General features: G+C 44.5%; 3 protein-coding genes across 4 annotated transcripts; 2 read left to right on the forward strand and 1 right to left on the reverse strand.

Moving 5' to 3' along the window:
• Positions 1-66: 66 nt before the first annotated feature.
• LOC311132876 (calaxin-like) lies at positions 67-2,320 on the forward strand. 2 transcript variants are annotated; one of them, XM_084166237.1, is made up of 6 exons: positions 67-308; positions 1,182-1,337; positions 1,440-1,544; positions 1,642-1,793; positions 1,994-2,098; positions 2,191-2,320. In XM_084166237.1, exons 2-6 carry the CDS (start codon positions 1,310-1,312, stop codon positions 2,239-2,241), a joined length of 441 nt encoding a protein of 146 aa, XP_084022363.1. In that variant the 5' UTR covers positions 67-308; positions 1,182-1,309; the 3' UTR covers positions 2,242-2,320. The 2 variants fall into 2 exon arrangements, with proteins under 2 accessions (XP_084022363.1, XP_084022364.1); XM_084166238.1 differs by lacking the exon at positions 67-308 and adding an exon at positions 625-737.
• Positions 2,233-4,080, reverse strand: rbm48 (RNA binding motif protein 48). Its single transcript, XM_084166235.1, has 5 exons — positions 3,930-4,080; positions 3,628-3,818; positions 3,308-3,453; positions 2,578-3,182; positions 2,233-2,473 (listed from the first exon to the last, which is right to left on the reverse strand). Exons 1-5 carry the CDS (start codon positions 4,050-4,052, stop codon positions 2,408-2,410), a joined length of 1,131 nt encoding a protein of 376 aa, XP_084022361.1. The 5' UTR covers positions 4,053-4,080; the 3' UTR covers positions 2,233-2,407.
• Positions 4,081-4,158: 78 nt separating this feature from the next.
• Positions 4,159-22,418, forward strand: pex1 (peroxisomal biogenesis factor 1). The gene is made up of 24 exons (XM_084166234.1): positions 4,159-4,382; positions 4,603-4,749; positions 4,856-4,939; positions 5,220-5,334; positions 5,641-6,368; positions 6,544-6,663; positions 6,819-6,942; positions 10,287-10,399; positions 11,036-11,121; positions 11,396-11,528; positions 11,764-11,860; positions 11,948-12,118; positions 12,236-12,390; positions 12,942-13,128; positions 13,545-13,711; positions 14,055-14,189; positions 14,462-14,526; positions 14,623-14,765; positions 16,807-16,910; positions 17,344-17,520; positions 20,688-20,924; positions 21,395-21,577; positions 21,691-21,821; positions 22,049-22,418. Exons 1-24 carry the CDS (start codon positions 4,275-4,277, stop codon positions 22,131-22,133), a joined length of 3,795 nt encoding a protein of 1,264 aa, XP_084022360.1. The 5' UTR covers positions 4,159-4,274; the 3' UTR covers positions 22,134-22,418.
• Positions 22,419-22,612: the final 194 nt, after the last annotated feature.

Consider the following 22,612-nt stretch of genomic DNA (forward strand, 5'->3'; position numbering starts at 1 on the left):
CTCCACTGGCAAAAAAATTGTATCAGAGTCACATATTTATGTGCAGTATGGGTGTGTTCTAAATTCACTCTGGAGTGCCTGAGTGTGCTCAGAGTGCCCTCTGTGCGATCGTAAATTCAGACCGTTGTCAGTTTGTAAATTCAGAGCGCACACTGGACACTCCGCCGAGGAGTAGGGTTGATCCGACCGTTCTGACCTCACAACCGCAGTCAAGCACCCAAGCTAACTGGCTAACGTTGGCTAACTACTTCCAGACACAAATGAGAGAACACCTCACTCTGACCATTTTACTCGACCTAGCAGAGCTGGTAAGGCTGTTTTCATGTTATCCAGAGCGTTGGTGACTGTAACTGTGCTGCTGGCAACAATTTAACGTTTTTTTGCCGACGTTTACTGCCACCGGCCATATTCAACGGGTGTTGAGCGTTCGTAAATTCATCAGTTATTCTGCGCTCTGGCATACTCAGACGAGAGTGCTCTGAAATCGGAGAAGATAGCCAGAGTGAATTTACCATTCTTGCTCATTCTCTGAGCCAATGACTGTATTTTACACGTGAAGCTCTGAGCACGTGGTTGGAGTTACTATGGTAACAACATCAAGTAGCTAGTGTTTATGTATCCTCTACTACCTACTAGCTAGCAATCCTGCCTCCTATCTACAATGGCTGAAATGTCTGCTATGAATAGAAAACTGATTCAGAATCTCGCTGAAACTCTTTCTAAACAAGTCAAACACTGTAAGTATGAGTTTTGATAGCTAGTTGGCAGAGATAGTCTACGTTGTGTCCTGACTAACGTTAGTTAGCTACAGTAACGTTTAGCTGAACTTCTTAAAAGAAAAGCTAGCTAGCCAACTACATAGTTTCTACTTCTCAGCATTTAGCTAGCTACAGTAGCTATATAGCTAATAACAAAACGTGTAAACGAAATAAAAGTTAATAGCTAGCTGTTGTTGTCTAGCTCCTCCAACCAAAACTCGCCTTTCATTGAACGTGTTGGCAGCACTACTTATGTGACAGATGGGGGGCGCTATAACCTTGCGTTGTTGAGATCATGTCAAAGTATGTCCTGTGTTCTTTTCTCCTGCTGTGCAGATTAATGCAAATTAATAAAAACATATCAGTCTATGTAAATTGGAATTATGCATATGGCAGCAGTACTAACACTATTTTTGGCTGTAGTTAACAAAACAGAAGCGGAGTGTCTGATCCGACTATTCAATGGACTCCTGGGGGATCAGAGTGACAGGAGGGTAGGGAATGGTCTGGACAGAGGGAAATTCAGGAATATTTTGCACAACACCTTTGGAATGACTGATGATATGATCATGGATAGAGGTAGGCGTGTCTCCTTTGTCACATGAAACAGAATGTAACCATCAAATAAAGTATGATACTGATGTGGCAAGTTACCACAAAAAAATTGGTATTATATTCCAGTCTTTCGCGCATTTGACAAGGACAACGACAGCTACGTCAGTGTGAAAGAGTGGATTGAGGGACTGTCAGTCTTTCTCCGTGGGACATTGGAGGAAAAAATTAAGTGTAAGAAAGATAAAAAGTGTATAATATGTAGGCTTTTTGACCGTTATCTACTATATTACTATCCATGTATTGACTCTGTCCCCCATTTGGTTTTTAGACAGCTTTGATGTGTATGACTTGAATGGAGATGGGTACATTTCCCGGGAAGAGATGTTCCACATGCTGAAGAACAGCCTGATCAGACAGCCCACAGAGGAGGACCCAGACGAGGGCATCAAAGACCTGGTGGAGATCACACTCAAGAAGATGGTAATGACATTTTTATCTTCATTTTAGCCAGGTTAAACCAGACTGAATGCTGTGCTACCTATTGTTTAACCTGCCAGGCTAACTTCATTGTACCTTGTGTTTACAATCACTGTTTAACTTGGTCACAATTGACCAATTCATGTTTCAGATTAAATAGACTGTCTGAACATAAAATAGCAATGAGTTGTTTCCATCCTCAGGACCATGACCATGACAGCAGACTGTCCTATGCAGACTTTGAAAAGGCAGTGAGAGATGAGAATCTATTGCTTGAGGCTTTTGGAACCTGCCTTCCCGATGCCAAGGTGACCATTGAAGTCAAGACTGTAAACACAGTGTGTCTGGATTGGACAATATTTTGCCTTTGTCTGACATGTTTTTTCCTTTTGTGTTACAGACCATATTGGCATTTGAGCAGCATGCATTCCAGGATCCACTTGAGCGTTAAGGACATCACTAAATTTTATTAACAAAAAACTGCTCATACACTGATGGGAAATGTATAAATAAAACATGTTGAGAAAATATGAAGTTCCGTTTGAATTATGTAAATATAAGAACTTGCTAATGTCCACCTCATTCCCTGTGAGAAGCAGTCTTTCAGGACATGTCTGTTAGATTCTCCTCCGAGGCTTTGCTGACTTTGTCTTTGTTGGCTTGACTTCAGGAACTGATGCAACCTGAGAACAAGGAAAGACATGAATTTACTGTAGTGTAGTATCACTCTTCAATTGTATGAAATTGTGAGTGACCAATTTTAAGAAGCAAATGACCACGAATATACTTTTTTCAATGTATTTCTGATCATGTTGGCTGTTGTGTTCAACGACTCGTCCGCCATATCCATTTTAGGCCGCTCTGGTAGTTTTGGTCCAATGAGGGTTTCATTTTTGTCCACGAAGCCAAAAAGTGAGTCTTTATTAGTTTCTACCATTTTCCGTTTTCTGTTCTCCAAATCTGTGGTCCTCGGTACGAATCTTGGGGGTGCTGCAGGGGGTGGATTTTTACTCAGTCTTTTCACTATTCCTCGGTCTCCCCCAGAAGAGGAGGGAACGCTGCTTACAATGGGTGCCAGCTGCTGTTTAGTATCTATGGCATTATGCAATGACCCCATTTTGTCCTCGGTTGGAATAGTCCTGCATTGGTTTGCCTGATAACTATAAGACAGATCATTAGATGGGGCATGTCTGTAAGGAGGAAACTCCTGTGGGGGTAAAGGCAATAAGGGAAATCCTAAATAATGGCCATGGCTGGTACTCGAAGTCTCTCCCTTGTTGCTGGTATCACTGGATCTCTGATTATCACCTGAGGAAGTCCTGGCTGTGGTAGCAACTGTATCTGACGACATGGGGTTTTTGCTCTTTTCATCCTCCTGGTCCTGTTCCTTTGCTTCTCAACCAAAAAGGAAGAATCATATGTCAACTAACTACATCATAATAATCATGCTTATGTTGTGAATGACATACCAGAGATAGTACTGATAATATTCTCCCAGCACAGCACAACATCTGTACCTTTATTTTGAGTCGTCCTGTTCACATATCGTCTCCTGTCTTGCAGCTTCAGTCTGGTGTCCTCCACTGTCTCATACTCAGGGGCATAGCACACATGTAGTAAACCTCCAAAGAAACTCTTCTCATCCATATGCCGTTTGGCCGCCCTGAAACACAATTACTTTAAAGTATAACTGGCTGAGTGAGGTGGTCTACCAGCTTGTGTGGGACTAGGCTATTTAAAACTAGGGCCTGAAGTTTTTCCTGATCAGGTTACATGATGGTCAGGGAAAACACCTCTCCCTATCCATCTCATCATAACCTATAAAACCTGTCCTAACCTTGCACTGGTGAGTTTCTGGAACTTGATGAGGTAGACCTCTGTGAATTCCTCTGCAGGGTACTCATCCAGCACCCTGTACTCCTCCACAGCCCCGTACAGCGCAGAGAGCTGGATCAGTTCTGTCATCACCCCGATGGCTGGGACTCCTTGCACCATCAGGTAACGAGACTCCAAGTTGATGGTGTACACCTACAGGGGTAATATAGCACGGATAATACATTAGATTTCTAGCTAGCTAGCTCACTTGGTCAAGTATTGAGCATGGATACATAATTTCGCTGTAGGAAATGATTTTCATACCTTAACTGCTTTAGGTCTCCTCCCTTCTCTATACTTCGGTCGTGAGGGGCAAATATTTTGCTGCTCATGATGTTTATAAACCTCTGGAGTGCTCCAACATGAGCTGTTTCCGAACGCTGCCATGTTTGCAAATTACAACAAAACCGGAAGTAGTTTCCCAGACGACAATAATCGGATCTGAGCTCATCGACGTAAAACAAAAAAAGCAGATCAGCTACTTTTGCCTGCCAGACATAGCACCGAATGCATCGATCCCATGCAAGTCGCTTAGCTAGCTAGCTACTAACAGTATAGTTCCATGATCTGAAAAGGGGAATTTTGATCATATTGCAAACATATTTAGTTATGTTGGGCAATCATGGCATCCAACCTGTCACTCTGGTTTTCAACAACACGAAAAACTGTTTTCTTCACCTTCCTTCAAACTTGTTAAAACAGCTCTCTCTTCATGACGTAAGCTATAAACTAACGTTAGCTAGCTAGCTAGCTAACAGCTAGTTAGTGTCGTTGTCTTTTTAGTTGTGTCAAGTAATAACTATGCAAAACTATCAGCAAACTACCGGTAGCTAACTTGTACTTGAAACCAATACATGCCATTTCTTCTGATCTGATCTGTAGCATGCCATTTCCCCCACGTTTTTTCATGCAATTTGCTATCTTCTGTGTTATAAAGAACCAGGCCCTGGAGCTGTCCTGGGGTCATGATGCCCGTGTGTTCCTCAGCTGGACCAGAAGCAGAAGCCCTGCCAACCAGGAGGACCATAAAGTAGCACTGAGCAGGCAACTGGGAGAGAAGCTTGGACTCAGAGATGGAGAGCAGGTAATGATGTCCCATTCACTAATTACCTTCTTGCCCATTCCCCAAACTCATCATGCCTTTATAACCCCACTTTTCCTGATTGCTAACTCATGTTGCATGGTTTCAGGGCTTCTTGCGGTCGTGCCAGCAGGTCCTGTCTGTACAGCAGGTGTTTGTGGAGCCACTCTCCTCTGACGACTGGGAAATCCTGGTGAGTACCTATAGAGAGGTCTTTGTACAGTATTGTGCAGTAGGCAAGCTCACCCATCAGAAACAATTAGTACCATATGGTTTTAGTATAGCCTGGGAGTGCTGCCTGTGGGTTTCTTCTTCATTCAACTCCTTTGTCATTGTCATGCAACAGACAGCTACCCAGGCTAGTTTTGATCATTTGCTGTCAGAACAAATTCAACATTGCCGAGCGACTGTCAATATGGTTAGTAAATGTACAGTCTGGAAGGGGCAAACATTTAACCATGTCTTGTCCTCAGGAGCTCCACAGTGCAGTGCTGGAGCAGCAGCTCCTGGATCAGATCAGAGTGGTGTTTCCGGATGCAGTGTTTCCTGTGTGGGTGGACCAGAGAACAGTCATCTACATCAAAATCGGTCAGCGCTGATTTTCACTTTTTACATTTTCTCAACTTCTACCAGCTATGAACTCACCAGCTACTATGTTATGACCAAAGAAACAGTTGATCAGATGAGGCTGGTTGGAAGAGCTATAGGAGGACAAGCTCATTGTAATGTCTGGAATGGAATATATGGAACAGTATCAAACATATGTAAACCACGTTTGACTCCGTTCCATTTACTCCATTCAGGCCATTACAATGAGTCCGTCCTCCTATAGCTCCTCCCACCAGCCTCGTCTGCAGTTGATGTAATACTGTCCTTCATACCCTTCTTCTGCAGCTTCACTCACCCCAACTGTACCGTACGGTCGATTAGAGCAGTTCACAGAGCTGCACGTCTCTCCTAAAATCCGTGCTGGAAGTGAAGACCCCTCCAGCTCTCCTTTCGGATTATCCAATCAGAACCAGCCCTTCCACAGGCAGCCAAACCACTCACACTCCTCCAGGTCCTCTCAGGAGAGCAGCGTTCAGGAGACTGGACTTCCTGTAGAACAATGTCCCAATGCTGCTGCCCTCCAGAGCCCCCAGCAGTGGGACTGGATAGCAGACCTAAAGAGCCTGGTCAGGTACATGCTAACAGGGAACTATGACCCTGTGAGAGAGACTCCCCCCATCCCCCCCATCCCTGCCCTCCTCAGTGACTCAGTGTTCAGAGTGTGCAGAGCACCGCCCGTGTCTCCTGGCCCTCTGAGTGCCACCCATGGGGTTGTCCACATCATGTCCTGGGGCCAGCAGATGGGAGGTAATATCAATGGAGGCCAGCCAGCTGTGACGTACGGCCTACTGTCCAAGGTGCTCTCTCCCAAGGAGGTGAGAGAGAGGGCTAAGCAGGCCATGGAAAAGAAGAAGAGCGGCGGTGCTGTTGGTGCTCCCCAGCCTGGTGGTGCAGGGGACAGGGAGGAAAAAGAGGATGCCACTGTAGTCAAGGTGGTGTGTCACCATACAGAGGGGCTGAAAGGGAAGCAGGGATCATCTAGAGAGGGAGAGCTCCACAGTGGAAGGGTCTGGGTGAGTACATGTACTTAAGCCATGGTCTAAACTCAAGTTAGGCACAATGTAGGCCTAATCAAATTACCTATTCTCAATCATTCTACCCATGGTTGTTTACAGGTTTGTCTGCCCAAACGTATTTATATTGAGGCTCATATGTATTCATGCCTCATACAGTTATTGTTTTTCTCAGATCCCACAATCCCTGGAAACTAGTCTTAATATCAACCCACACTCATCAGTGAGAATCAAGCCAATCAAGTCAACTCCTAAAGTAGCCACCAGTATCCACCTGCAGCCTTTACAACCACTGGTGAGTAACATTTATTTTTACATTATGTTATATCTCCAGAGCTTCGACATATTGGTACATTTGGTATACGTTATTCTATGGATTCTACTGTTCTGTTCAGCCTAATCTTGTACTTTCTGTGTTGCTGTTTGACCCCTGCCCTGATGTCCTCCTAGCCTGCAGCAGAGAGTGAGGTGGAGATTCAGACTGCCTTCCTGGGTTGGCTGCACACCCAGAGCCACGAACCACTAGCCTGTCTGACCGGCCGCTCCAACACCATCCTCTTACCTGCCACTGAAGGTATACATAGGCTGCATCACAAATGGCACCCTGTTCCCTTTATAGTGCACTATAAAAATCAAATCCAAGTTTATTGGTCACGTACACACTTTAGAAGATTTTATAGCGGCAGCAGTGCAATTTTTGTGTTACTAGCTCCTAACAGTGCAGTAAAATGTCAAACAAGTACAGTGCCTTCAGAAAGTATTCACACCCCTTGACTTTTTCCACAATTTGTAGTGTTATAGTATGAATTTAAGTGATTTAATTGAGATTTTGTGTCACTGATCTACACACAATACCCCATAATGTCAAAGTGGAATTTCGTTTGTAGAACTTTTTTAAAATTAAAAGCTGAAATGTCTTGGGAGAATAAGTATTCAACCCCTTTGTTATGGCAAGCCTAAATAAGTTCAGGAGTAAATATGTGCTTAACAAGTCACATAATAAGTTGCATGGACTCATTCTGTGTTCAAAAATAGTAGTTAACATGATTTTTGAATGACTACCCCATCTCTGTACCTCACACATACAATTATCTGTAAGGTCCCTTAATCGAGTAGTGAATTTCAAGCATAGAAGACCAGGGAGGTTTTTCAATGCCTCGCAAAGAAGGGCACCGCTTGGTAGATGGGTAAAAATATATCCCTTTGAGCATGGTGAAGTTATTAATTAGGCTTTGGATGGTGTATCACTACAAAGATACAGGCGGCCTTCCTAACTCAGTTGCCGGAGAGGAAGGAAACTGCTCAGGGATTTCACCATGAGGCCAATGGTGATTTTAAAACGGTTACACAGTTTAATGGTTGTGATATGAGAACTAAGGATGGATCAACAACATTAGGTTAGTATTATGGAGTAACTACAAATCACAGAATGAAAAAAAGGAAGCCTGTACAGAATAAAAATATTACATTTACATTTACATTTTAGTCATTTAGCAGACGCTCTTATCCAGAGCGACTTACAGTTATCAAAAACATGCATCCTGTTTCAATCAAGGCACTTCAGTAATACTGCAAAAAATGTGGCAAAGAAATTAACTTTTTGTCCTGAATACAAAGCGTTATGTTTGGGGCAAATTCAACACAGAGTCCCACTCTTCATATTTTCAAGCATGGTCGTGGCTGCATCATGTTATGGGTATGCTTGCCATCGGCAAGGACTAGGGAGTTTTGTAGGATAAAAAGAAACTGAATACAGCTACAGTGAGGGAAAAAAGTATTTGATCCCCTGCTGATTTTGTACGTTTGCCCACTGACAAAGACATGATCAGTCTATAAGTTTTTATGGTAGGTTTATTTGAACAGTGAGAGACAGAATAACAACAAAGAAAACCAGAAAAATGCATGTCAAAAATGTTAGAAATTGATTTGCATTTTAATGAAGTATTTGACCCCTCTGCAAAACATGATTTAGTACTTGGTGGCAAAACCCTTCACAGAGGTCAGATGTTTCTTGTAGTTGGCCACCAGGTTTGCACACATCTCAGGAGGGATTTTGTCCCACTCCTCTTTGCAGATCTTCTCCAAGTCATTAAGGTTTCAAGGCTGACGTTTGGCAACTCGAACCTTCAGCTCCCTCCACAGATTTTCTGTGGGATTAACGTCTGGAGACTGGCTAGGCCACTCCAGGACCTTAATGTGCTTCTTCTTGAGCCACTCCTTTGTTGCCTTGGCCGTGTGTTTTGGGTCATTGTCATGCTGGAATACCCATCCACGACCCATTTTCAATGCCCTGGCTGAGGAAGGAGGTACATGGCGCCGTCCATCGTCCCTTTGATGCGGTGAAGTTGTCCTGTCCCCTTAGCAGAAAAACACCCCCAAAGCATAATGTTTCCACCTCCATGTTTGACGGTGGGGATGGTGTTCTTGGGATCATAGGCAGCATTCCTCCTCCTCCAAACACGGCGAGTTGAGTTGATGCCAAGGAGCTCGATTTTGGTCTCATCTGACCACAACACTTTCACCCAGTTCTCCTCTGAATCATTCAGATGTTCATTGGCAAACTTCAGACGGCCCTGTATATGTGCTTTCTTGAGCAGGGGGACCTTGCGGGCGCTGCAGGATTTCAGTCCTTCACGGCGTAGTGTGTTACCAATTGTTTTCTTGGTGACTATGGTCCCAGCTGCCTTGAGATCATTGACAAGATCCTCCCGTGTAGTTCTGGACTGATTCCTCACCGTTCTCATGATCATTACCCCAGGCCGAGGGAGATTGACAGTTATTTTGTGTTTCTTCCATTTGCGAATAATCGCACTAACTGTTGTCACCTTCTCACCAAGCTGCTTGGCGATGGTCTTGTAGCCCATTCCAGCCTTGTGTAGGTCTACAATCTTGTCCCTGACATCCTTGGAGTGCTCTTTGGTCTTGGCCATGGTGGAAAGTTTGGAATCTGATTGATTGATTGCTTCTGTGGACAGGTGTCTTTTATACAGGTAACAAGCTGAGATTAGGAGCACTCCCTTTAAGAGTGTGCTCCTAATCTCAGCTCTTTACCTGTATAAAAGACACATGGGAGCCAGAAATCTTTCTGATTGAGAGGGGTCAAATACTTATTTCCCTCATTAAAATGCAAATCAATTTATAACATTTTTGACATGCGTTTTTCTGGATTTTGTTGTTGTTATTCTGTCTCTCACTGTTCAAATAAACCTACCATTAAAATGATAGACTGATCATGACTTTGTCAGTGGGCAAACGTACAAAATCAGCAGAGGATCAAATATTTTTTTCCCTCACTGTATAAGCACACGCAAAATCCTAGAGGAAAACTTGGTTCAGTCTGCTTTTCAACAGACACGTGGAGACAAATTCACCTTTCATCAGGACAATAACCTAAAACACAAGGCCAAATCTACACTGGAGTTGCTTACCACGACAACATTGAATGTTCCTAAGTGGCGTAGTTAAAGTTTTGACTTAAATCGGCTTGAAAATCTACGCAAGACTTGAAAATGGCTGTCTAGCAATGATCATCAATCAACTTGACAGAGCTTGAAGAATTTTAAAGAATAATGGGCAAATATTGTACAATCCAGGTGTGCAAAGCTCTTAGAGACTTACCCAAAAAGACTCACAGCTGTAATAGCCGCGAAAGGAGCTTCTACAAAGTATTGACTCAGGGATGTGAATACTTATGTAAATTAGATTTCTGTATTTCATTCTCAATATATTTCTAAAACATGTTTTCACTATCAAGGGGTATGAATACTTTCTGAAGGCATTGGGAATATAGGGTAAAGGGTGCCATTGGGGATGCTGCCATAAAGTCACTCTCTGTGATTGTTGGCAGCAGGTTATTCAATCTCACCCAAAGTGTATGGAGTGCATTGTAAATGTAATACAATCTTGATCTTCCTTCAGGCAAGGTGGAGTTTGCCATGACTGTGTTGACGTCGGAACCTGAGTCGGAGAGTAAAGCGCCTGACCAGTTGTTTCTGTTGGCTCCAAGTGTGATACAGAAAACAGACATACAGGTACTAGTGACACGTTTTGCTAACTCAGACTTCATACACTGAGTGTACAAAACATGAAGAATACCTTCCTAATATTGAGTTGTCCACCCACCCCCACACCCCTTTGCCATCAGAACAGCCTCAATTAGTCAGGGCATGGATGCTACAAGGTGTCCAAAGCGCTCCACAGGGATGCTAGCCCATGTTAACTCCAATGCTTCCCACAGTTGTGTCAAATTGGCTGGATGTCCTTTGGGTAGTGGAACATTCTTGATACACACAGGAAACTGTTGAGCATGAAAAATCCAGCAGCGTTGCAGTTCTTGACACAGACCGGTGCGCCTGGCACCTACTACCATACCCCGTTCAAAGGCACATAAATCTTTTGTATGTGTGCCCTCTGAATGGCACACATACACAAACCATGTCTCAAGGCATACAAATCTTTCTTTAACCTGTCTTCTCCCCTTCATCTACACTGATTGAAGTGGATTTAACAAGTGACATCAATAAGGGATCATAGCTTTCACCTGGATTCACCGGGTCAGTCTTTCATGAAAAGAGCAGGTGTTCTTAATGTTTTGTACACAAAGTTTTTATGTACATTCATATCAACGCATTAACGTCCATGACTGACCCTCTTCTCATGATGTCTAGGTTGTTAGGGAACCTGTAACCGTGCCTACTGTGAAAGCCATGGGTAGTACCCTTAATCAAGATCTACCCTCTCTCAGCAGTCTTGGGTAAGCCATCAGATTCATTACAGAACACACCGTAACCTGTTGAAGTGATAGCTGTGTGAACCAAATGGATATTCTATTAAACATCTCACAAACTGTCTAGAATGAATGTTTTTGGTTGATTAATGGTAGTTAGTTGACATGTTAAACACCTATCCAGGCATTAGGAGATCTGGCATGCATCTGCAATGTAGTCAGCCTGGAACGCGGCCAAAGTGTACCACTGCCCTGCCTCTGCCATGATGTGACCTGTGTTCTCCTCTTGTGCTGTCCCCAGTGGTGTGGAGGAGCTAAGCAGCACAGGGTTTGACTTCGTCTCCCACAGCCTGATGGTACGGCCTCTCTCCTGGGAGCTGGTGTCCACCGGCCGGGGCCTCCGGGGCGGGGCCCTGCTCATCACAGGGGCCAAGGTAACCTCTAACCTCATCAAGTAATCCGGTCAATCGTTCCCAGAAATCAGCAGGACTGATTCTGACATGAATGTCCAAGTCAGATCACATTGAGTTAAAACAGTTTTATCTTGATATGAAGGGCTAATATGTAGGTTAAAACAGATACCACTGCCAGCTATAGTGACGCACTCAATCGGATCGTGGACTGTGAGCATTGGTTACTGTCCGGTGTGTGTTTTGTATTCCCTCACAGGGAAGTGGGAAGACTGCTCTTTCCAGAGCTCTGTGTAGAAAAACTATGGAGGACCTGGATGCTCATGTGGAGGTGGTTGACTGCAAAAAGCTGAAAGGTGGGAGTTGGACCTTTCACTTATTGTTTCTGTGGTGACTTGTTTATTTTTGACCATGATGATACAATGTTGTATAATGTTCTGCAGGGAAGAGAGCAGAGACAGTGAGGCAGATGTTGGAGGAGGTTTTTGAACAGGCGGTGTGGAGACAGCCCTCTGTGGTCCTGCTGGATGACCTGGATCATGTGACGGGGTCGCCGACCTCACCGGAACATGAACACGGACCAGAGGCTCTCCTAAGGCTGCACATTGCCCAGAGTATGATACTACACAACTCTGTGTGTGTCCATATCCGCGTACGCGTCCGTGTGTGTTTCTTGTTCATAGACATGTCTAATATCTGTGTGTCGTGACCCCTCCCTGTGTGTTGTCCAGGTCTAAGGGCCATTGTAGATGACGTGGTGGTGCGCTCCAGCCTTGTCTCTCTGGTCATCAGCAGTCACAGTGAACACTCCCTCCACCCGTCACTCAGGGAGGTGCAGGGCTCCCACTTCCTCCAGGGCTTCATACACATCCAGCCTCCTGATCAGGTAACTGGGGTAGGGTCAAGTTGCCCCTCGGCACTGATCTTGGGTCAGTTCAGCATTTCTCCCACTAATGGTTCAGGTTAGAATTGGGGGAGAAGAAGCTGATCCTAGATCTGAGAACCACATCCATTTATCCAGTCTGACTTTGCGCTGGTTGCCAATGCTCTGAAATATCAATTTTGTCTTACCAGCAAAGTAGCAAGAAGTAACTGTATGAATATTTATTGGACTTGATAGTGTCTTTGTTGCTACATGTAGCTTTCTTTCTATCTTTCTTTATAATAATGTGTATTACATAGTTATCTGTCTGTTTGTGACTGTGGAATATTTTGTACAAAGGCATCATCTTCACCTTTGTGATAATAATTATGCCAGACAGTTAATGTGGGACTACTGTAAGCATAGTATTTTTTTAATCTTTAACTCTGCATTGTTGGAAAAGGACCCGTAAGGAAGCATTTCTCTGTTAGTCTACACCTTTGTTTACGAAGAATGGGACAAATAACATTTAATTAGATTTGATCTGTATTGTGACTGTGTTGTCTGTCTGTCAGGCCCAGAGAGGAGAGATACTGCGCTGTCTGATCCTCAGTAAGACTGCTGTATCCAAGGAGACCCTACACACGCTCGACCTGGGGGACATTGCCAAGGAGACAGAGGGCTACCTGCCCCGTGACCTGGCCCTGCTGCTAGAGAGAGCCATCCATGCCAACGCCCTACACAGGGCACGCAGCACCCAGGGTTAGTACCCTATCTATCCCACTCCACCAAAAAAACATCCTACTAGCTTTTGGCCCATATATAAAATAATGTTCTATCTCTATGTTTGTGGCATCCTTGCAGATTCCTAAAAATGACCTGGAATTAGTAAACAAATTAGTAAATGAAGGCTATAGATATTTCAGTCACACCAAGACCATAACACACATCTCCCAACTTCAATCACAAACCACTAAGACAAAAATAACATCACATGATTATCACATGGCTATCACATGATTATCACATGGCTATCACATGATTATCACATGGTTATGACATGCAATGACTACAGTAATAGAGTAGTGTACTTGGTTGTCCATTGAAATGAGAATCAGTCCATATGCTGTCTATATTGTGACATTGTATACTCTGTCTGTGTCCTCTCCTCGTCCCAGGGGTGTGTCTGTCGTGGAGGGATTTTGTGCAGGCTCTGAAGGGCTTCACCCCTCCCTCTCTGTGGGGGGCTCAGCTGCAGAGCCCCAGCGGTGCAGGCCTTGAGAGGGTAGGGGGGCTGCATCACGTACGCCAGCTACTCATGGACACCATCCTGCTACCGGCCAAGGTGAATCTCACTAGCCAGGTCCCAGATCTGTTTGTGCTGTCTTGCCAACTCCTATGGTGAGCGTGACAATGACCTGGGACCAGGTCAGCACAAATCTCACAGGTAGAGAGACAAGGAAGACTATCTGAAAAACCAGGTCGTTATTGTACCAGATAAATGGTTCTCAATGACTTACCCAGGTTATACAGTACAGGTTGGATTAATAAATAAATTGGTGCTGCTGTAGAACTTTGTCTGAGTTTTGGTGGAGCTGTTCTTCTATAGAAGCTGATATGAGGTACTCGGTTTGTTATTGGATAGTCACCCATCTCCCACTCATGTCAGTCTTCTCTGTACGTTCCAGTATCCGGTGCTCTTCTCCAGCCTTCCCATCCGGCAGCGCTCAGGACTTCTGCTGTACGGCGCTCCAGGCACTGGGAAAACCCTGCTGGCTGGTGCCGTGGCCAAGGAGAGCGGGATGAACTTCATCAGTATCAAGGTGGGTTTGAAATGTACCAGGGCCTGTCTCAAATCACACACTATCCCTATATAGTGCATTACTTTTGATCAGGGAACATAGGGGTCTGGTCAAAAGTAGTGCACTATGTAGGAAATAGGGTACCATTTGGGTTTCTGTATAAGCACTTTGTGACATCTGCTGATATAAAAAGGGCTTTATAAATACATTTGATTGATTGAAGTAAGTGTTAACACTGGGAACTTGTTATTGTTGCATGGTCTCGTATGAGTGTTTTTAAAAACTGTTTTCAGGGTCCTGAACTCCTCAGCAAGTACATTGGAGCCAGTGAGCAGGCTGTCAGAGATGTCTTTCACAGGTGTGTGCACTCTGCTACACAACACTGTAACCATGGCTACAAACTGCTGGTGTTGTGTTAACCCATGCCTCCGTGTGTGTTTCTGTTTCTCTGCAGAGCCCAGGCTGCTAAACCCTGCATCCTGTTCTTTGATGAGTTTGACTCCTTGGCCCCCAGGAGGGGTCACGACAACACAGGGGTCACTGACCGGGTGGTCAACCAGCTACTGACCCAACTGGATGGGGTGGAAGGACTACAGGGTACGGAGAGAAAAGGGGGGGGGGCACCTAGAACAGACACTGCTGTCATACAGTGAGGGAAAAAAGTATTTGATCCCCTGCTGATTTTGTACGTTTGCCCACTGACAAAGACATGATCAGTCTATAATTTTAATGGTAGGTTTATTTGAACAGTGAGAGATAGAATAACAACAAAAAAATCCAGAAAAACGCATGTCAAAAATGTTATAAATTGATTTGCATTTTAATGAGGGAAATAAGTATTTGACCCCTCTGCAAAACATGACTTAGTACTTGGTGGCAAAACGCTTGTTGGCAATCACAGAGGTCAGACGTTTCTTGTAGTTGGCCACCAGGTTTGCACACATCTCAGGAGGGATTTTGTTCCACTCCTCTTTGCAGATCTTCTCCAAGTCATTAAGGTTTCGAGGCTGACGTTTGGCAACTCGAACCTTCAGCTCCCTCCACAGATTTTCTATGGGATTAAGGTCTGGAGACTGGCTAGGCCACTCCAGGACCTTAATGTGCTTCTTCTTGTTATTTGTAAAGTGGTTATCCCACTGGCTATAGGGTGAATGCATCAATTTGTGAGTCGCTCTGGACTAGAGCGTCTGCTAAATGACGTAAATGTGCCCTTGAGCAAGGCACTTAACCCTAATTGCTCCTGTAAGTCGCTCTGGATAAGAGCGTCTGCTAAATGACTAAAATGTAAATGTAAATGTTCTTGAGCCACTCCTTTGTTTTGGGTCATTGTCATGCTGGAATACCCATCCACGACCCATTTTCAATGCCCTGGCTGAGGGAAGGAGGTTCTTACCCAAGATTTGACGGTACATGGCCCCGTCCATCGTCCCTTTGATGCGGTGAAGTTGTCCTGTCCCCTTAGCAGAAAAACACCCCCAAAGCATAATGTTTCAACCTCCATGTTTGATGGTGGGGATGGTGTTATTGGGGTCATAGGCAGCATTCCTCCTCCTCCAAACACGGCGAGTTGAGTTGATGCCAAAGAGCTCGATTTTGGTCTCATCTGACCACAACACTTTCATCCAGTTCTCCTCTGAATCACTCTGTTCATTGGCAAACTTCAGACGGGCCTGTATATGTGCTTTCTTGAGCAGGGGGACCTTGCGGGCGCTGCAGGATTTCAGTCCTTCACGGCGTAGTGTGTTACCAATTGTTTTCTTGGTGACTATGGTCCCAGCTGCCTTGAGATCATTGACAAGATCCTCCCGTGTAGTTCTGGGCTGATTCCTCACCGTTCTCATGATCATTGCAACTCCACGAGGTGAGATCTTGCATGGAGCCCCAGGCAGAGGGAGATTGACAGTTATTTTGTGTTTCTTCCATTTGCGAATAATCGCACCAACTGTTGTCACCTTCTCACCAAGCTGCCTGGCGATGGTCTTGTAGCCCATTCCAGCCTTGTGTAGGTCTACAATATTGTCCTTGATATCCTTGGAGAGCTCTTTGGTCTTGGCCATGGTGGAGAGTTTGGAATCTGATTGATTGATTGCTTCTGTGGACAGGTGTCTTTTATACAGATAACAAGCTGAGATTAGGAGCACTCACTTTAAGAGTGTGCTCCTAATCTCAGCTCGTTACCTGTATAAAAGACACCTGGGAGCCAGAAATCTTTCTGATTGAGAGGGGGTCAAATACTTATTTCCCTCATTAAAATGCAAATCAATTTATAACATTTTTGACATGCGTTTTTCTGGATTTTTTTGTTATTCTGTCTCTCACTGTTCAAATAAACCTACCATTAAAATTATAGACTGATCATTTCTTTGTCAGTGGGCAAATTTACAAAATCAGCAGGGGATCAAATACTTTTTTCCCTCACTGTATGTTTAACATACATTTCATTAGGCTTTGCTTAGTCGGCTTGATTTAGTTTTATGATATACTTTCATTTTTTTTATATTTAGACAAATGAACAACAGTACAGTCATTTTACCAGCACTATCATTTTAGTGAGTAAGATTCCTTTTGCTAAGCGGATTGCTTGTCTTATGTTTCCCTCTCTTTCTGTGTGTGTGTGCGTGTATGCGCGCACGTCCAGGTGTGTATGTCCTGGCTGCCACTAGTCGTCCAGACCTGATAGACCCTGCCCTGCTGAGGCCTGGCCGCCTGGACAAGTCCCTCTACTGTCCCCCTCCTGACCAGGTCTGGACCACATTCAGTCCTATATAGTCTCTACTGCCCCGCTCCTGACCAGGTCTGGACCACACTCAGTCCTATATAGTCTCTACTGTCCCCCTCCTGACCAGGTCTGGACCACACTCAGTCCTATATAGTCTCTACTGTCCCCCTCCTGACCAGGTCTGGACCACACTCAGTCCTATATAGGGCCAATAAGGCTCTTGTCAAAACGAGTGCAATATGTTGGGAATAGGGTGTCATTTGGGACGCAACCTTTTGAATGATTGTGATGGAGGAAAGCAGTTCATCTTAGTATGAAAATGAGTGATAATTTGACACCCTGTGACCTATCTCATTGTTCCAGTGTTTCTCAGAGGTCAAAAGAATATAAAGTCCAGGGCTGTTCTAGCTATGTTATATATATATATATAACCCAATGGTCCTGTGTCCCTCCCAGGAGGCGCGTGTAGAGATCCTAAGGGCTCTAAGCCACTCGGTTCCCCTGGCTGACGATGTGGACCTGGAGCAGATGGCCGGGGCCACAGACACGTTCACTGGCGCTGACCTGAAGGCCCTGCTGTACAACGCCCAGCTAGAGGCCATCCACAGCAGCCTGGGGCCCAGCCTGCTGCATGTAAGTCATCCTACCGCCAGGGGGCGCTGTGGGTCTGATGGTAGAGATACACTACAGCAATGTATGATATTCAGTCACCTATTGGGTCTAATACCATAGCTTCAGTAGAGGGGACTATGGGTTTAATAGTAGAACTACATGGATTTATATGTCATTAACAGGGTAATAGTTTTAATGAATGGTAGAGCTAAATGGATCTTTAAAAGTAACCAACCGAAAAATCTGCTGGGCTCCCTGTGAAGGACCAATAATCTTTTAAGGTTTCTGGCAGCAGAGGCTGATGGGAAGAGCTATAGGAGGACGGGCTCATTGTAATGGCTGGAATGGAATTAATGGGATGGAGTCAAACGTGGTTTCCATATGTTTGATACCGTTCCATTAATTCAATTCCAGCCATTACAATGAGCCCGTACTCCTATACAGTGCATTCAGAAAGTATTCAGACCTCTTGACTTTTTCCACATTTTGTTACGTTACAGCCTTATTCTAAAATTGATTAAATAAACATTTTTCCTGATCAATCTACACACAATACCCCATAATGACAAATCGAAAACAGGTTTAGACATTTTTGCAAATTTATAAAAATAAAGAAACGTATACCTTTTTACATAAGTATTCAGACCCTTTGATATCAGACTCGAAATTGAGCTTAGGTACATCCTGTTTCCATTGATCATCCTTGAGATGTTTCTACAACTTGATTGGATACCACCTGTGGTAAATTCAATTGATTGGACATGATTTGGAAAGGCACACATCTGTCTACACTACCGGTCAAAAGTTTTAGAACACCTACTCATTCAAGGGTTTTTCTGTATTTTTACTATTTTCTACATTGTAGATTAATAGTGAAGACATCAAAACTATGAAATAACACATATGGAATCATGTAGTAACCAAAAAGAGTGTTAAACAAATCAAAATATATTTTATATTTGAGATTCTTCAAATAGCCACCCTTTGCCTTGATGACAGCTTTGCACACTCTTGGCATTCTCTCAACCAGCTTCATGAGGTAGTCACCTGGAATCCATTTCAATTAACAGGTGTGGCTTCTTAAAAGTTAATGTGTGGAATTTATTTCCTTCTTAATGCATTTGAGCCAATCAGTTGTGTTGTGACAAGGTAGGGGGGTATACAGAAGATAGCCCTATTTCGTAAAAGACCAAGTCCATATTATGGAAAGAACAGCTCAAATAAGCAAAGAGAAACGACAGTCCATCATTACTTTAAGAACTTTGAACGTTTCTTCAAGTGCAGTCGCAAAAACCATCAAGCGCTATGATGAAACTGGCTCTCATGAGGACCGCCACAGAAATGGAAGACCCAGAGTTACCTCTGCTGCAAAGGATACGTTCATTAGAGTTGCCAGCCTCAGAAATTGCAGCCCAAATAAATGCTTTACGGAGTTTAGGTAACAGACACATCTCAACATCAACTGTTCAGAGGAGACTGTGTGAATCAGGCCTTCATGGTCAAATTTCTGCAAAGAAACCACTACTAAAGGACACCAATAAGAAGAAAAGACTTGCTTGGGCCAAGAAACACGAGCAATGGACATTACACCGGTGGAAATGTGTCCTTTGGTCTGGAGTCCAAATTGAAGATTTTTGGTTCCAACCACCGTGTCTTTGTGAGACGCGGTGTGGGTGAACGGATGATCTCTGCATGTGTATTTCCCACCGTAAAGCATGGAGGAGGAGGTGTTATGGTGCTTTGCTGGTGACACTGTCTGTGATTTATTTAGAATTCGAGGCACACTTAACCAGCATGGCTACCACAGCATTCTGCAGCGATACGCCATCCCATCTGGTTTGGGCTTGGTGGGACTATCATTTGTTTTTCAACAGGACAATGACCCAACACACCTCCAGGCTGTGTAAAGGCTATTTGACCAAGAAGGAGAGTGATGGAGTGCTACATCAGATGACCTGCCCTCCACAATCCCCCGACCTAAACCAAATTGAGATGGTTTGGGATGAGTCGGACCGCAGAGTGAAGGAAAAGCAGCCAACAAGTGCTCAGCATATGTGGGAACTCCTTCAAGACTGTTGGAAAAGCATTCCAGGTGAAGCTGGTTGAGAGAATGCCAAGAGTGTGCAAAGCTGTCATCAAGGCAAAGGGTGGCTATTTGAAGAATCTCAAATATAAAATATATTTGGTTACTACATGATTCCATATGTGTTATTTCATAGTTTTGATGTCTTCACTATTATTCTATAATGTAGAAAATAGGAAAAATAAAGAAAAACCCTTGAATGAGTAGGTGTTCTAAAACTTTTGACCAGTAGTGTATATAAGGTCCCACAGTTGACAGTGCATGTCAGAGTAAAAACCAAGCCATGAGGTCGAAGGAATTGTCCGTAGAGCTCCGAGACAGGATTGTGTCGAGGCATAGATCTGGGGTAAATAGCGGTGCAGCAACGCTCCCCATCCAACCTGGCAGAGCTTGAGAGGATCAGCAGAGAAGAATGGGAGAAACTCCCCAAACAAAGTGGCCTCCATCATTCTTAAATGGAAGAAGTTTGGAACCACCAAGACTCTTCCTATAGCTGGCTGCCCGGCCAAACTGAGCAATCGGGGGAGAAGGGCCTTGGTCAGGGAGGTGACCAAGAACCCGATGGTCACTGACAGACCTCCAGAGTTCCACTGTGGAGATGGGAGAACCTTTGTCGTGGAGATTCTAATCAATAAGGAGGAGCGACAAGGTCAGTCACCAATCAGGATATCACTTTATTCAAAACGTATTAATAGGGTAGCAAGTGAGGCTGGTCAACCCAACACTCGAGTGTTGGGCCGAGAGCTCTCCTCCCTCTCTCCCTCCAGGACCAGTAAACCTCTCCTCCCTCTCTCCCTCCAGGACCAGTAAACCTCTCCTCCCTCTCTCCCTCCAGGACCAGTAAACCTCTCCTCACTCTCTCCCTCCAGGACCAGTAAACCTCTCCTCCCTCTCTCCCTCCAGGACCAGTAAACCTCTCCTCCCTCTCTCCCTCCAGGACCAGTAAACCTCTCCTCCCTTTCTCCCTCCAGGACCAGTAAACCTCTCCTCCCCCTCTCCCTCCAGGACCAGTAAACCTCTCCTCCCTCTCTCCCTCCAGGACCAGTAAACCTCTCCTCCTTCTCTCCCTCCAGGACCAGTAAACCTCTCCTCTCTATCCCTCCAGGACCTGGGCTCGGGTTCGGACAGCGACATAAGCCTGTCCTCCATGATCTTTCTGAACCACAGCAGTGGGTCTGATGACTCGGCGGGGGAAGGGGAGAGAGGGAGCGGGCTGGACCACTCCATGGTGCTGCTGGACCTCAGTGACGTCCCCCCTGAGGACCCCCGTGGTAACCTCTGGAGGCTGTACTTCGGCAGCTCCTATGAGTCCGAGCTGGGCAACCCTTCCCCCTCAGGATTGGTGAGATGATGATGATGATGATGATGACCATCTGCATCCCAAACAGCACCTTGTTCTCTATGTAGTGAACTACCTTTGACCAGGGCCCTATGGGCCCATAGGGTACTGGTCAAAAGTAGTGCACGATATTGGGAATAGGGTGCCATTTGGAACACCGACATGTAGTCCCATGTAGATGATCAATGGATGGTCATACTATCAAACTATCTAAGCAACTTCTTGCTAAAAACAAGGGTTAGGATAAGGGTTAGGGTTAGTGGATAGTTTGTTGAAATGTTGTTGACAGTTATTGAACATCTACAAACGATCTACAAATTTACTTGGGACTATCCAAATAAAGTGTTACCCCTTGTAGGCCTATAAGTTATTAGCAACATTAGCTAATCTTTTTAAATGACATTCACTCCTTTATCTGCAGAGTTCTGTCTAAAGCTGTTTTGTCCTCACCCCCCCTCTGTCTGTCCCCGTAGAACTCCCAGGGTATCTCGGGGCCCAACTCTAATGACCTGACCGGTGCGTCTGTCAGAGACTGCTCCCACCCCCCGGCCTATATGTCCTCTCTACAGGACGGCTACGAGGAGCTCAGCCATGAGCAGCTAGAACGCCTCCGACTGGAAATCAGCAACATCAAGAGCAACTACAGACGAGCAACTGTCAGTTCTTTATCTAGAATAGTAACTCTGTTAATAAAGCACTTTTCATACATTTCTCTCAAAGCACTAGTAACTGTAGAAGGTGTTTCCTTTCTGTTTGTCTGTCTGTGCAGGAGGACAGTGTCCCAGTCCAGGGTGGCCCCAGCAGGCCAGGTCTGCTCCTGTGTCAGGCCCACCTCACCTCAGCCCTGGCTGCCACCAGAGCCTCCCTCAGCAAGCAGGACTGGAGGAGGTACACAGACCTGTGAGTAGTGCTACAGTAAATCTTTGCTTTCCATAAAAATGTCAATACTTTGAGCAAATATTTGATCAATTTCTCAGGAAATCAACACACCAAATATACGCAGACCCACGAGCCACTGCGGCCCCTCATGATGAGTTCCGGTTTTTGTGGCCCCCACCCCCATCAAAGTTGCCCATCCCTGGTCTAAAGCATTTTTCTTTCCAACCTTGTTGTTTCTGTCTTATCAGGTATGAGTCCTTTGGAGCTTTGGGAGAAGGAAAGTCTCAGAGCACAGTGACGTTCAAACCCGGCCAAAGAGTAACCCTCGCTTAACGACACGTATGTCTCTACAGTATCTGTTCAATTTGGCCTGCTAATTGAATGGTAGTTTTGTTGTAATTTAGCCATCATTGATTTATTTATTTGTAATGTATCTTCTACATAATCGGAATCCCATGCACAAGTATGCATTTAAATGTAAATATGATTGTACACTATTGTATGATACGGACATATTGACATTTGATGATTGTAATGATGTTTCCAACTAAATTATCATGGAAAAACATGTAAATCTGTACAATGTATCACAATAAATTAAACAATTTATATAATTGTATGATATTACTTCATTTTTTTTGTATTTCATTTATCATGTTTATTTTCTGACGTTACAACTACAGTACTGTATAAGTGTTATACCACTAATACAGTGGCACATGTTTTCCTGTTAGCAACCAGTAGATCAGGGATCCCCAATTTTGTATATTTTTTCTTGAGCGGCTGGTCGGGGGGCCGGAACATAGTTATAA

Source organism: Coregonus lavaretus (assembly GCF_964263955.1).
Source record: "Coregonus lavaretus genome assembly, chromosome: 7".
NCBI lineage: Eukaryota > Metazoa > Chordata > Actinopteri > Salmoniformes > Salmonidae > Coregonus > Coregonus lavaretus.